At 41.5% G+C, this 16,562-nt stretch overlaps 1 protein-coding gene across 3 annotated transcripts in view; it reads right to left on the reverse strand.

Annotated features, from left to right (window-relative positions):
• Positions 1-16,562, reverse strand: part of HPSE2 (heparanase 2 (inactive)) — an 841,690-nt gene that overhangs the window by 22,394 nt on the left and 802,734 nt on the right. For all 3 annotated transcript variants that reach the window (XM_074382736.1, XM_010333375.3, XM_074382735.1), the window contains 2 exons: positions 13,591-13,736; positions 6,220-6,366 (listed from right to left, as the gene is read on the reverse strand). In XM_074382736.1, the coding sequence (XP_074238837.1) occupies positions 6,220-6,366; positions 13,591-13,736 (293 nt within the window). The remainder of the gene's footprint in view (positions 1-6,219; positions 6,367-13,590; positions 13,737-16,562) is intronic.

A 16,562-nucleotide genomic window follows, 5' to 3' on the forward strand; every position in this document is an offset into this window, starting at 1 on the left:
TGCTGGGAAAAAAAATGTGCTTTTACTAGAATTCTGTGATTGGGAGACAGTCTTAGAAGTAGCTCAGAGAAGAACATTTAAAAGGGTCAGAGGCTGGGCATGGGGGCTCATGCTTGTAATCAGGCACCTTGGGAGGCCGAGGTAGGCGGATCACTTGAGGTCAGAGTTTGAGACCAGCCTGGCTAACATGGTGAAACCCTATCTGTTCTAAAAATAAATTAGCTGGGCATGGTGGCACACGCCTATAGTCCCAACTGCTTGGGAGGCTGAGGCGGGAGAATTGCTTGAACCTGGGAGGCAGAAGTTGCAGTGAGCTAAGATTGTGCCACTGCACTCCAGCCTGGGTGACAGGGTGGGACTCTGTCTCAAAAAAAAAAAAATCTTAATTTTGGATTTGTGAAGAAAAGTTAATGAAACTGGCATGAATTCATCTGAAGGAGAAAAATTCTGGGTAACCTAATACTCTTCAAATATATTAATTCTGTAAAGAGCCTACGATGAAATGAACCCAGATGATATCGTGACAGAGCTCATTTATCCATACTGTATCTTTATCTTATGTAATTGTAAGTTTATATTACTGGACTGAAGCACATTGTTGAAAAAAGTGCACTAGAGTAAGGGTCAGGAGAAGTGGATGCTAGGGACTTCTAGCTTTGTCACTTACTAGTTGTGTGACTCTTGAATAAGTCACTTAATGCTTTGAGACTCAGTGTCTTCAACTCTAAAATGGAAGGGAAGCAAGAATTATTTGATATGCTTCATGGTTCTGTCAGAAAGTTAAATGAGATGATGGCTATTAAAAGTTCTTCATTATCTATAAAGTTGCAGCCACAGGTACAGTGGGCCCTGATATTCTTATAAAATTAAGTGTTCAGACAGGACTGAAATTGTGGTCACCCCTTTCTGAGAGGTCTTTAAATGTGGGGCATCCTTTGGTCCAGATGGCTTGGCCACAGGCTGAAGGCCAGGGAAAAGAGCCAGATCACCTCCCAGTGTCACTCCACCTCAAGATTCTTAGCATCGGCTGGATCCCTCAGGTCAATGTGTCAGAACAGAAGAGCCAATGTGATGAAAGTTCCATCCTTGTTTCCTAATTTTTGGAGTATTTTCCCTTCAAATGGAATTGAGCAAGGCACATAGGTCAGATCCCAGCGTTCTTCCTTAACACCTGTTCTTGGTTTGCTTTTTCTCTGGAAAGGTAAGTCCCTTTCATTTTAGGTATCAGTTGGCTTGTTAGGCCAAACTTCATGTGGCTTCTCTGTTGAGAGACATTGGCGATATTTATCAGGTACAACCGATTCCCTCGAGCAGGCTCCCTAATCCCTGGGCCATGGATCAATCCTGCTAGGAACAGGCTGGACTGCATAGCAGGAGGTGAGCAGAGAGTGAGCATTGCCACCTGAGCTCCGCCTCCTGTCAGATCAGCAGCATCATTAGACTCTCATGGGAGTACAAGCCATATTGTGAACTGCACATCAGGGGATCTGGGTTGCCTGCTCCTAATGGGAATCTAATGCCTAATGATCTGAGGTGGAACAATTTCATTCCAAAACCACCCCCGAAGCCCCCACAGTCTGTGGAAAAATTTCCATGAAATCAGTCCCTGGTGCTAAAAAGGTTGGGGACTGCTGCCCTAGAGGACAGTGGTTATTGCTTTGTGATCACACAAGGCAATGGGTAGATTCTGTGTTTTGCAGATGCCCCCAAAATGCTCTTCTCGACTCTGACTTATCCAGAATGGGAACTATTGTTCTGGATGTGAATGGGGCTATCTTCTTCCCAGAAAGGTGAGAAAAGAGGTAACATGACAAGGGAGGAATCCACAGCTGGATTTTTTTTTCTGAAAGAAAAAAAAGAAACTAGCCAGATACTGCCACCACTTCCTCCAGTCTTAGAGCCTCTTTGTGTGGACTTTTAGTGGCTTGAGGAAGCTACTTTGCTGGTGACCACTGAGAACACAAGCTCTAAAAGGTAAGAGGAAGCAGGGGGAATGGGGACCAGAAGAGAATAGAATTTCAGAGCTCAAAGGGAGGCTGTAATCTCTTGCCCAACCTCCCACTGAGGAAGGAATCCTAGAGCACCTCTGAGATGCCTGTTCACATTCTGATTAATAGGCTACCTCCGGAGAAAGCCTATCCTGACCTCAGTCAGACCAGGCAAGCCTTTAGAAAACGAGCTCATTTTGAAGTGAAATCTATCTCTTTTAAATTGCACTCCTTGGTGTTCTGTCATTTTGGAGTATTCTAGGCCAAATCTGTTTAATTTCACTTGGCAGTCCTCTGAAGAAAGTCCTCATGACTTACCTTAGTTTTCGCCTCTGAACTAAATTTCCCCATTTCCTTCAGCTATTCCCTGAAGACTATGTATTCCAGATGCAGAATACTCTTATTTGTACACAGTACAATTTTCTAAAACTTCTGTCCTATAGGCTAGAGAGCACCCACTTTGGGTCTGGTTCCTAGAATAAGAACAGTCTCTTACATAAGGAGTTGGGACTGAAGTAGAGGATCTCTTCATTCACTGAGATGGGAAAGAACCTTCTTGTGAATGTAGATGCCTAGACCATACCTGAATAGAGACCCCAAAGGTGCTTCCTGTATGATACTTGACATAGCTTAGCTCTGAGTTCACGTGGAGATTCCCTCTCAGATTTCAAATTTACCCAGCCCCAATGGCAGTTCTAAGAGAATGAGAATTACCCCATGTTCTTGAGCAAGCAAAGAGGTCTTCTGGCTTCTCCCTACTCCTGAAACGCTAGACTAGAATACCCAACTGGTGGCTTGAATGGGGGGGCACTGACTTGCTCTATACCCTCTTCCTGGTTCCTCCAGACAGGAGCAATTACACATTCCTCTGCTCCCAGAACTTCCTGTCCCCTTCTGAGCTAATACGGCTTCCGGCTGTAGCAAAGAACTAGCAGACATAGAACACAGAGTCTGGCCCCAGAGGCTTATAAAAGAAAGAGACACCAAAGGCTGAAATCACTTCTAGCATTTCCTTTCATCCCTTTCTGCGCAGTCTGCTTCACTGAAACCACACCCTTCCTGTGAGACCCCCATCCCAGACCACTCAGCGCTTTAGTAGCTGCTGAAGAGAACACTAGACGTGGTCCTGAACATGTACATGACAGTCCCTGTCTGGCAGGTACAGTCCACCAAGGCACAGCCCAGAGTTGAACCAATGAGATCTAGAATAGAAGAGGTGATAAACTGGCAGTAATTTACAGGCAGAACAGACAGAAGAATCAAGGGCCCAACGTTTCACAGTGAATTAGTGGCAGGATCAGGGGTTGGAATCCACTTCCCTTGAATTCCAATTCAAAACTCTCTAATCCAACATATGTAAAATTGTTATGTATGTATCTGTACTTATATTTTTAGATGTATGTGTATGCATGGGTGTGTGGAATTTACATTTGTGGAAGGCTTCATTTCAACCATATTTTCCAAATTGATTCTCGCAGTAATCCCATTTGACAGTTAAGGAAGCGCAGGTTTGATCACAAAAGTAAATGGTAGCATCTGAATTCAGATCCTCATCTTCTAATTCCAGTTCCAATGCTCTTCCAATTACCTGACGTTATTATTTGAGCTTAGTGGATATTACCAAATCCTTCTTAAGGATCCCTGGAGAATTCTCTTTGTCCTCATCCCTCTCCTACTTTTTTTTTTTTTTTTTTTTTTTTGAGACAGAGTCTTGCTCTGTCACCCAGGCTGGAGTGCAGTGGCATGATCTCAGCTCACTGCAACCTCTGCCTCCCAGGTTCAAGCAATTCTCCTGTCTTGGCCTCCCAAGTAGCTGGGATTATAGGCGCTTGCCAACACACCTGGATTTCTTTTGGACAGAAGGGGTTTCACCATGTTAGCCAGGGTTGTCTTGAACTCCTGACCTCAAGTAACCTGCCCGCCTCAGCCTTCCAAAGTGTTGAGATTACAGGTGTGAGCCACTGTGCCTGGCTGGTCTCCTACATTCTTAACAAAGTTGTAACACAACTCCTCACTAGTACAGTGATGGCAGAAGTTGAACATAGCATATTACTAGCCAGTGGGAGTCGTCCCTTTAGTCACCCTTAAGGATAGGTATAGAAAGACAGGGGTTAAGGTATGGCCAGCTCCAAACACAGAGGAATCATCTTGGAGGCAGGGACATAGAGATGGGGTAATAGGTTTAGAGGCCTGCCTGCATCCTTGGTTGGAGGGAAAACAAGCTCATGAAAAAATGCTACCCTTGATTACCATCTTCTGTTTGATGCTTTGCTTTTGCTTTTTTGTAATTCTTAGCATGAATTTTTATCATAATTCGAACAAATGTCTTGTCTACACATTATCTTAAAAGTCTGAAAACAATCCTCTTTGGAAGAACATTCTTAGGGAAAGCAGTTATATCCTCCCTCTTTCCCAACCAGCTAGAGTTCTGAGTTGAGGATAAGGAAGACAATGGACATTTACTGAGCATTTACTGTGTGTCAGGAACTTTACACAGATGACCTCATTTACTTTGCTACACTAGAGAGGTTTTACAGATGAGGAAACTGACGCTCACAGAGATGACATAACTTGCCTAAAGACACACAGCCAGCAAGCAGCAGAGCAGGGATGGACACCTTGGCTTACTACACTAAAGCACTTGGCCAGTCCCCCTCCACACATTGCACAGAGTCTTCCTGACACTGGGCAGGCTCAGCTCCTAAGCTCTTTGGTTCCAGAGGACCCTAACCAGAGGACCCTAATCACTGCTATGGAATCAGCCTTTCTGACAGAAATGGCTTTGCAGATCATTATTTAACGGCAGCAGGAGATTTAAATCACTCATGGTCCTCAGAAAATCACACCCGGGCTAAGAGTTTTCAAGCTGCACAGGATCTTACCAAATATACAACAACCCTTGAAATCTGAAGATTAGGAAACTGAGGCCAAAGCATTAGAATAAAATACTTTTCCCAGGTTATATGATTATTTAGTGGCAAAGCTGGGACCAGAACCAGGTCTCCTGCCTAGGATGAAGGCCAGAAATTCAGCACACTCATCATGAACTACTCAGAAGTGGAGAGAAAGGGGATAAAACACTCAAGAGAATCCTGCTGACATAGGTAGGATTGCGAAGAAAGAAAAGCAGAGGCAATGTACATGTAGCCAGAAAAAAGAGCCAGCCAGCATGTGAACTGAGACTGAAAATGAAGATCTAGGGTGGGCTAAAGAGACTCAATAAGTGACTTCCCAGATTGCTTTTTGCTCCCATTGCAAATACAACTGGAAGCCAAATGCAAGCCACCAAGGTTGCAGTGAAACAGTGAATAATTATAGCACAAATATTTGTGGGCAGCTCTTGGAGTGCAAGCCACCTGCTCCAAGTTTACAGCTTTGTTAAACTTGGTAAACATTAAAAATGGAATGGGAATGCCTCCAGTCTGTACAGTATCCCATACCCTTCCTGAGAGGCCTTGCTCAGGGAGCTGGGGTGGCCTTGCCCTTGACCAGGCCCTTCTCACTGTAGCCTACAGTTGTTCTGTTCATAGAGATCCATGTTGTCAATAAGTCTCTAGCAGAGATTGAGGGAGGTAGAGAGTGTCACAGAATCATATATTTGTAGAGTTTTAAAGGGGCCACAGAGCCCTCAGAATATAATGTCTGGCCTATTATTCAGATGAAGAAGCTGAGACGGAGCAATGATATGCTCAAGTTATAAAGTTAGGGCCAGGACAGACTCTTTATCTCTGAACTTTTAAGCTCTAAACTCTTTGTTTAGTGCTCCTTCCTCCAAGCCCTATGAGGTTAATAGACGGTAACAACAAAGGAGTCACACATTACAGAATGTTACAGCTGCAAGGGACATGGTTGTCAATTACCAGGATTTTTCATTGCTACATGACCATGGGGCACTACTGGCATTTGGTGAGCAGGGGCAAAGGATACTAAACAGCTTACAATGTGATGGTCCTATATGATGAAGAATTATCTCGCTTAAATACCAAGAGTATCCTCCTTGAGAAATACTTTCCCTACCATTTGACTTTATAATTGAGGAACTGAAGATAGGGAGGGGCTTGAGCAGGTTCCCAAAAGGAGCCAGGAGCCACCTGACCCCAGACCACTCTTTGTCCTACTCCATCCCACTGAGCCCTTGAGGGAATTAGTAGCAACCTGGGTGCCTTCAGCTCCCCGCTCCCTCAGCTCCTGCTGCACTTCCTCCTGAGCTATTTTCAGGTTGGGCACGTACTTGGACTTTAGGCCCTCCTGCCCATAGGGCTGCAGCAGGTACTGGTGGACGAGCTTGTCTCTGAGAGTCCCAGCCAGCTTGATTTTCTTTCTTGATCGATGCAAGTTGATGATAAAAAGTGTAATGGACCCACGGACGTAGTTGTGGCTGAGATCCAGAGAAAGAGAAAAGGGAAAGATGGAAACAAAGTGGTCAGTTAGATGCTTCTAAATAATTTATAGACTGTACAAAATATGAACACCCCAGAAAACGGCACTTAAAAACTTGGCCACCATAAACCCTAAAAGACAGGAAGGCCTTGCTATTGTGGTTTCTTGCAAAGATGATAGCCACTTCCTGCCATACTTCTTTTATTTTTGTTTATATTTATTGCAATGATTTTAGAAAATATAATGTATATATTTTATGGCATATATTACCATAGTATGGAAGTAAAACATGCTGATTGCAAACAAGGAAAAATGATGAAAAACACAAAGAAGAAAAATAAAATTCCCCATAACTCTCATATCTTGAGATATGATAATATTTTGGCAAACATCCTTCCAGTATTTTTTAGTTTATTAATTTGACAAATATTTATTGTGTCCTTTGACACATTATTACTCAGTATTACATAACTGGAATCACATTATTTACAGAGATTTTTTTCCTTTAATGAACATCTTAAACATATTCCCATGTCATTATGTCTTTTTCTACTTGTAGAAGAATGCTAAACTTTTCACTCATAGAAATGTAACATAATTCATTTAATCCCCTACTTTTGCAGTTCAAACAATTCATGTTTGAAAATTTTTGCCATTATAAATTATGTCATGAAGGGCTTCATTGCATATAAACTTTTTGATTATTTCTGATGGATAAAGTCCTAGATATTGGAATCATTAGTCCAAGGGAAATGCATGTTGTGTGATTCCTCACCAAATTTCCCAGTTCATTCCCAGTGATGCACCTCCCTGTGGGAAGATTTTTTTTATTATTATTCCTGCTCTATTGAGTAATCACGTGATTTGCTTTGTCCAGTGAAATGTGAGTGGACATGGTAAAACTTCTAGGCAGAAGCTTTAGGATTCAGCCTATCTTTTGCCATGTTTCATTTCCCTCTGCCAGTGTTGTCAGTTGAAAACTGACAATGTTCTTGACAGAGTCTGTTTGATTAAATGAAAATGATATGGGCAGAGGTACAGCTGAGCCATGATGCACAAGTAGTGTGAATGAGAAATACATTTTCTTATTGAAAGCCATGGAGATTTGGGGGTTCTTCATTATTGCAGCATAACTTCACCTATCCTGACAGATACACACATTTTGATGACACTGATATTAACTCTCTGGGAAGCTTTCACTAATTTTGCCCCCACTTGCTCTGTATGAGAGCATTTATTTCCCCCATGCCCCTAAGAGCACTTCCAATGTGTTCTTTTAAAATACCTTTGTCAAGCTGAGAGGTGAAAGTGGGATTTCAATGTAGTATTAATTTGTATTTTTAAAAATTAATACTGACATACAGCATTTTTTCATTTACCATTTAATTTCTTTTGTAAGCTGACCATGTCCTTAGCCTATTTTTCTTTTCTTTTTTTTTTTTCTCTGTCACCCAGGCCAGAGTGCAGTGGCGTGATCTCAACTCACGGCAACCTCCACCTCCTGGGTTCAAGTATTCTCCTGCCTTAGCCTCCCTGGTAGCTAGGATTACAGGTGTGTGCCACCATGTCCAGCTAATTTTTGTATTTTTAGTAGAAACATGTTGGCCAGGCTGTTCTCAAACTCCTGACCTCAAGTAATGGCCTGCCTTGGCCTCCCAAAGTACTGGGATTATAGGCGTGAGACCACACCCGGCCACTTTTGCCTATTTTTCCATTGATTTATAAAAACCACCTATTTATTAAAGAGCAATCTTTTGTCTGCAAAATTTCCCTCAGTTTTCTTTGACCATTTCAGTTTATTTACAGTGTTCTCTAATATATAAAAGTTAAAAAACATTTATGTTGTCAAATTTATCTTTTTGATTTCTTCTTTTGCTGTTTTACCTACCTCAAGATTATAAGACTATTCACCTTTTTGAAATCCTTTTAAACCAGCGTAAGATGTTCAGAATCCTGAGAGAACTATATGCCTACAGGCACAAGCCTTTCAGCATGTATCAACAAAACTATAATGATTTCCTTCTCTCTGTAGGAAAAAATACTTTGTTTCTAAGGGGTCCCTTAGGGCCCCATCTGGATGGGTTAATGAGAGGAAACAGAAAAAATGACCCAGCCCCACCTTCAAAGGAGTTCAGAGAAACTCTAAGTCAACTTTGCCCAGAGGAAAGCATCATTCCTTGTAGAAATAGTACCCCTCATCCTGGGTCACTCACCTCTGCTTCTAAAGGTGCTAATTAAGAGTTGAGTGACCGAGGACAGGTCAGTATGGTGACATGGAGTTTTTTTGGTTTGTGTTTTTTTTAGAAGCACCGTTTCCAGGACTCTTCCCTGGAGATTTTGATTCAATCTATTTGGGATTAGGGACTGGGAATCTTTACTTAAAAAAAATCTTTCTGGGATATTCGGCAGATGAATTGGGTTTGGGAATCACTTGCTGAGAACAATCCATTAAGATTATTGGAAGAACTACCGAAGTTATATTCTGCTGCCTGTGCATCAGAGGATTTTTCTTGCATCTGCAGGAGGGTATGTTATTGTGTTCAAGGCTTTTGGATGCCTGCATTTGTGTTCTGATAAATTACTAAAACAACTCTTCCATCCGATTTCTCCTCTGCTGGTCCTTCTTAATCCCCTGCAGCATGTGAACTAGCTTTTGTAGCTAAATGAGTTAGGTCAGAAGAGAATGCCAGTTGATTTAAGCAGACTTGTGTCCCCAGAACTCTGAAAAACGATGCTGGCAGCAAGGATGCTGGCAGCCTGAAGCAGTGTTGACCATCATTAAAGAAGAATATCGACTCTATTCCATTGGTGGGCTTTCAGCTTAGCTTAGCTATCTAACTGAGGAAGACACTATTAATTGCAGGACCTCTAGGCTTCAGAGTGGGAGCAAAATACATGTGGACGGGTATCAATTTTGCCAGGCTGCAGTAAACTCTTTTGCTGGCTACCATCAAACAAAGGCCAGCAGTGGAGGAGGAGAGAGCCACGTGCTTGCGTTTATGAGTTTCTCCTCTGCAGAGCTGGGGCAGAATGAGCCCCTGGAGACTGCAGAAGAGAAGGTGGGATGTGGGGAAGTGGTGGGTGGGAGGGAGACCTGAAATCACAGCACTGCTGCAGGGAAAGCTGTCTTTTTCAAGCTGTTTGGCAGTGGTCTGATTTCCACTTATATAGTTCCCCTGGGGGAGACAAACCAGTACAGCCCGGAGACCCACGTGTAGAGGCTCTCAGAACTCATAGCGCCTTCTCAGGTAGGAATTGGCATTAAAGACTGCCTCAGCCATCCCTCTCCCTGCTTGGCTTATGGGCAAGGACAATTAAGCGAGGCCTTTTTGCTGCAAAGACACATTCTTGGCTGGGAGTGCAGCACCAACCTGAAAGTAGTGTGTTGAGAATCCAAATTCTGAAGGAATATATATTCTCCGACCACAGAAAAATAATTTTGGAGAAAATGGTGTCTGAAGGCTTGGCCTGCAAGCAATTGCTGGCCTTCTGATGTTGTCAAGTCCAGGTGGCTTTTGGTTACCTTAGTGAATGTTCCTTTCAGGAGAGAAGTTGTCTGAGAGGACCATCTATCCTGCCCCATGACTCACTCATGGGTGAGAATTTTTTTTCACCAGCAGAGAATCCATGTATCTGGAGTTCATTTTTTCTGGCTGTTCTTTTCCTGCCTGACATCTTCTCTGTGTTGCCATGAGAGGAGGGGGAAGTGAGTCAGGGAAGGGCGGCTGGAATTGGAATATCCTACATGTAAGAGGTGGGGAATGTCATGTGGGGAGGTGCATCCTGACTTCCAGATAGAAAGCAGTCATGTTCTAGAAATGTCTCCAGTGAAGCTGGGAGGCTGGGAAAGGGAAGGGAGGATGATGCTTTGCAGTCCACGGTCATTCCCACTGAAAGTCAATGTGCTTGAAACTGGGTTGATCCATTGTCTCCAAATCTAATATAAAGGTTTTGGGTTCGGTAAAAGTCAGGCCATGTTTTGCCAAACATTTTTTCCCTTAATTTCAAAGCCCCTGTGTATTTTAAGGGAAATTTAATCCACATGTTTCTGATTCATTTACACTTAACTCATCAAAATATTGTTTTGTAAGACCCATTTGATGTCCAAGAAGCCTTAGGAACCATTTTTATGAGTTTTAAAAAAAACTTCTTCTGAAAAACAGGAAGTCATGTTTTGCCAATAATAAACGAACTTGAACCCCAAAAGGCTTAATTTTGCTTCAACATCCACCAGGTTCCAATTGGTTCTGAACTTGGCTAAGGACCTCATCTCCACCCCAGAAACATACATTGTCTCTGCAGAATGGCTCATACAAAGAGGCTTCCTTGTCAAAACTTGATTGTTCTCTGAACAAGAAGATCGAGGTTGAGAACTGCCATTCTGCGAGTGTCCTAATTTGTTAATTCTAGACCAGAAACAGAATAGCACCTGCTGGTGTTGGTATGAGAATCTAACATTTTCTCCTAAATCAATCATAAGAGATAACACTCTACAAGGTCACAAATGACCCACAATGCAAGGGGCTGCCATGACAGGCAGTGAGGTATCCACGCAGAGGTTGCATGACCGCCAGGGAGATGTGAAATGGATTCCTGTGTTGAACAGGACACTGGGCTGAATGATCTCTAAGGGCTCTTTCCAAATGTAACATTCTTTGCATTATTAAAGCTGTTATTTGCATGTAGGGGTGATACCACAGAACCTTTGAAATTCAATAAAATAAATGCAACTATCTGGCAAGATGCTTGTCACACAGCAAGTATTCAATACACACTGGAGTGCAGGGGTTGCTGTTTTAATAGACACTTTCTCTGGATTATTCTACTCATAAATTTATACCTTCTCTCCCAATCCCTGTTTTGACACATGACAGATATTTTCAGAGTATTGGTCAAGGTTGAATAGTGTGACTCCACCATGGCCACTCAAGGATAATTCTGTGATTTTGTCCTATTGGCCACAGATACTTGACTCAGCAGTGTTTCCTTAACAGCACATGGTTTCTCAGAGAGGTGAGCAGACACTTCTATCTTTGAGCTATCCTAGCTAAGCACTGACACCTGTTGACATGGAGGAGCCCTGCAACCTCAGCCAGCTCCATGCATTCATGGTAGGTTTTCTTTATGAATCTAATAGGAACAAAACCACCTTCACCCCAATTATTATCATTAGGGTCATATGTAGAATGGATTATGAAAGTCTTTTCTTTCTGTCTTTTTAACAGGGAGAGGTTGTACTGATAGAAGCCCAGTGACACCATTTTTCCAGAGAGGTTCTGGAGTGACTTTGCATAGAAATTAGGGGAAAGCTGGTGGTGTAGACAGAGAGTCTTGAATGCAGATGATTTCAGTAACTTGTCTGAGGTCTCAAGCTAGGGAATGGTAGAATTCCTAACCACTCCACCATACCATTTTCTTCTGGCTGATGTGGTAATATCAAAGGGGAAGAAAGCTTTAACTCTACATCAGCAGTAACATCTTGATGCCCAATTTCTGTATTCATTCATTAGCAAACATTTCCCAGGATCTTCATGCCAGTCACTACGTCAGACATCGAGAATACAAAAATGAATGAGACACTGGCCCTGAGTTCATGGTATACTCAGAATATTAATGACAACCTCCCATGAGAATGTTAAAGAATGAGGATGAACACTGAGTGAGATTATGTGAGGAGGCTTCTACGAGGAGACGCAAATCCTGCTAAGCCCATGGCTGCAGGCGTTTTTTCCCTGAGTCCTCAGACTAGCAGTATAAAGGCCACAGACTGATATGCTTTCCAACAGGGATATAAGGTGCCAGGAGTAATTTTTCTCTCTTGAATCTGAGGTCCACCTTTTGGGTGGTTACCTCAGGGCCAGGGCAGAGACAAGGAATACAATGTTTCCTTGTATGATGATCAGATAACTCCAGGCCAAGGCCATAAAGCAGTCACTCTGTCAGGTATTGGATTGAGCTTCCTGTTGAGCAAAAGGGATGTTGACAGCCTCTGGCCTCTGCCCAAGCCAGCCTCCCCTCATTTACAATAGGCACTTGTATCTACTGACAAGACAACTGGCCCCTGGCCCCCCTCTGCTCAGAGTGATTCTTTGAAAAGTCTTATCATGATAAATTAATTGGCTTGGCTCCTCTCTCATCAAGGAAGGAGAAGGAGCATCTGTTGTAACCTGACCACTCCATGCTCTTTGTGCTATCTACTCCCCTTGATTAGCTCCTGATAGGCCTGGGCTGGAATGAAGGTCTGGCTGGAGGTACTTGCTTACCATTCCCTGCCCTGTATCCCCCACCAGGATTTCTTTGCATTAAGAGAAAGAGAAAGAATTCTGTTTTCCAGGGCAGCCTACTCTGCCTTAAACAGGAAGTGATGTAAGAAAGCCATATTTGGCCAGATGGATTTTGCTTTAGAGCCCTCCTTCCCTACCCCCTGCCCCCAGTTTTAAAGTTTTCCCTTATGGTCTTCATGTGTTAAAATTTTTTATCTGCCAAACTTTATTTACTGATAATTTATTTTCCTGTTTTAAAGACAACTATAATGACAACCAGTGCTTTGAAAAGTCTTATCAGTTCAAAAAGAGAAAGATAACCCCACACTACCACATTAGGTTGTTATAAGTCCAGAGCCCCCAGAAAAGGAAGCCCAGATTTCATTTAGCCTCTTAATTCTTAAAATTGCCAAAAAGATTTTTGACACACTGGAAATGGCTCTAAAGCTGGCATGACTACCTCTGGGCCCTCCTTTAGTTCTGGGGACCCCCAGCTTGAGACACATCAGTCTAGCGCTACTTTTCTAGTTCTCCAGCATGCATCTTAAGAAGGGAGATTTATCTTCTCAAGCTCTGCTGGTGGATCATAGGAAAAGATTTTATACCTCTTGACTTGGCTGAAGCTTAGGCACACAAAAAAGCCTTGTGGGCATTACATCAACTGGCACAGAGAAAATGCCCAATAAAAATTTGTTGGATGAATAAGTAAATGAACAAATGGCAAAAATTTTAGGAACCTTTTATGATTAATCCGCTAAGTATGAGAAGGGAGGGTTCACTTGGAGTAAAAGCTTTTTACCAGAAATTATTTGAAACCTGCAAAGAGTAGGTATGGTGATTCCAGAGGCAAAAAGTTTTCGATAAGATTAGTGAATGGAGATGAGTCTTGAAGGTCTCAAATGGGGTGGGGTGGGAGCCCCTTGAGGTGGCCTTTCTGTGCTATCTCTCTGAGGACTTACTTGTGGTGGTTTGTGCAGTGAGCATAAATCCTTAGTTTGTCCCGGATCACTCGGCCAGGCCGTGGCTTCCTCTGGAGCCCAGCCACATGCACAGCCAAGACTTTGGGGCCGATCAGGCGCTTGTAGAGAAGAGAGAGCCAGTAGTCCTGAGGAGAATAGAGAGGGAGAGGGTCAGAGAGAGAACACATGTGTAGGTGTTCTGAGAGTAAACAACACAGGGTCAGAAATTGCTTCTTACTGGGAGCAAAGTGAGTCATGACTAGTGCGGCCCTAAGCCTACAAGCATGGTCAGCTCTGTCAAACACGAACCTGGGTTGATAATGAAGTGGGCACTGTCTAAAGTAGCCTTTCAGCTAAACTGGGATGTGTAAGTGGAGTTGGCCTACAGCAGCATTTGAACAAATGAATCAAGGCTTTTCATATATGAAATAAAACCATTCGAGGCTTTACATTTTCAACTTTCTTTTCCTATGACTTGACTTTTATAGTGGTTTATGATTTCTGTTTATTTATAAAATGGACTCTTTCTATTCCTTAGAATTGTTACTAACATGATAATCCAATCTGTCATTCTCCAAATATTGTCACTGAAGACTATTACTGCAGTGGGACTGAGGTGAAGCTTCGCCACATAGGAGACCAGAGTCCTTGATTCCAGAACCATAAAAGTAAACAGAAAAATGTTTGCAAACCACGATGCTAATTCTTGGTTATCCTCATAGTTTGACAATAAAAAGTATAAAGAATGTGATGCTTTAACCATTCTATGAACATTTGTAATTCCTTTAAAAACATTCAATCTGTGGGCCACACATTTATCTGCGCTTACAAAAGCCCAGTTTAATTTCTGTTGGATTTGCTATTATAGTTTGTGTGTGCATTTGATATAAATATAACATTTATATTTCTATTGTATAAGCTCATCTATTATGAGGTAATGACTTTAGTATTTATAATTCACTGTATAAAATAGGGCTTCCTAATATGTTTAGGACCTCTTACCCCACCAAATTCCTGAATTCAGTGAATATACTATTCAGTGCATACTCTTCAATGCCTTGAAGACATCAGTTGTGTTTTATTAGCCTTCATCTTTTCAGGCAGAAGCCTTCTGATAATCTTTTTTTTTTTTCTTGTGTGGTCATTTATAATATCAGCAACTTAAAAATATCTGATGAACTATGTAAATCGGAACAAAGTCTCAAAGCCCCTTTGCCACTAGAATGGCTCCAAATCTGCCCTGAGTAGTGAGCTCTAAGCCACGCCCAACCATTTGCTTTAATTTTAAGTGACCTCAGGATGGCTGTTAAATATGGTCTCCTAATACTAAAAATGGCAAATGATCATTATCAATTATATAGATGGAAAAAGTGGTGTGGGTTTTATGTGCTCAAGTTTGACTACAATTTCTGTATTTTTTGAAACTTTTTGTGTTTTTGGTGATTATGAAGTGCTTATCACATTCCAAAGGGATTTCTACCTTTTTCCTACTAATTTGCAATGTAGTTTCTTTTAAATAATAAAAGTTAAAAACTGCAAGTTAGCTACAATTAGTACTATTTTATCAGTAGCTCCTCTGATATAATTATAATAATAATTAGATAATGAGAATGTTTCAAGGTATATTTCAGGTCACAAAAGTAGTGAATGGTTGACCACCAAAGCAAACAGAGATCTATTTGCCTCCAATGGCTGTACCACACTTTCCTTCATGCTGTGAAGTACAAAGTCATATTATATAAAGACACAGGCAGCTGACAAACAAGAAATTCAACATAAAGGGTGGGTATAGAATCTGGAAGGGATCCTTAGTTTTTGTATAGAGGTTGCCAAAATTTATTTTCTGATTTTTACACTTAAAGCATTTAGAAGACAAGAAGAGCAAAAACACGAACCACTTCTGTTTCTCACTACAGTTCGTTCCCATTTTTCTTATCCTTCATTCATCGCGAACACCCTGGTATTTCTTAGGTAATTTGAAAAAGCTGAACAGCTTGCTCTCAAAGTTGCATTTGGGTATGGCCATTATCTTTGTGTCACAGGAATTTTCACTTAATATGAAACATGTTTGTAAGCAAGCCACTCACATTCAGGAATAAGGAGATATTTATTATGTTTGTTGTGCTTAATTCTCAATAATTACGTAGAGGTAAAAAATAAACTTATATAATCCCCACCATTGTTGAGTGGCAAACTTTAAATTTACTAACTTGAAACCTGTTTGCCCTTCAGTAGGAGCTAGCTAAATGCCGTGCCATTCTCTAAGAAAGTAGATGAGGATACCTGGGCAAAACTCTAAAGAGGTTTGGGATAGATATATAAAAGAAGTTGATAACGTTCATTCCTAATGACCAACATTTTTCCCAATTATTTATTTAATTTTTTTTTTACTGTGGTGAGATCCACATAACATAAAACTTACCATCTTAACCATTTTAAAGTGTACAGTTCAGTGGTATTATGCAAATTCATAATGCTATATGACCATCACCACAGTCCATCTCTGTAACTTTTCATCTTGTAAAACTGAAACTCTGTACCAATTAAATATTAACTCTTCATTCCCCCTCCCCTAACCTCTGGCAACCACCACTCCACTTTCTGCCTCTGTGACTATTCTAAGTACCTCATATAAATGGACTCATAGCATTTGTCTTTTTGTGACTGGCTTATTTCACTTAGCATAATGTCCTCAAGGTTCACCCATGTTGTAGCATATATCAGAATTTTCTTCTTTTGTAAGGCTGAATAATATTCCATTGCATTTGTATCCCACATTTGAACTTAATTTGCAGCCTTATCCTGGAAAATGTCCCATATTCGATGAGAAAAATGTTTATGCTATTGCTGCTAGGTAGTGTTTGGTAAGTCTGTTAGGTCTAGTTGATTTATTTCACTTTACTTCCTTACATCTCTCTTGTTTTTCTTATCATTACTGAGAATGGGATACTGAAGTCTTCAACTGTTATTGC

The sequence above is a fragment of the Saimiri boliviensis genome, chromosome 12, assembly GCF_048565385.1.
Source record: "Saimiri boliviensis isolate mSaiBol1 chromosome 12, mSaiBol1.pri, whole genome shotgun sequence".
Taxonomy (NCBI): domain Eukaryota; kingdom Metazoa; phylum Chordata; class Mammalia; order Primates; family Cebidae; genus Saimiri; species Saimiri boliviensis.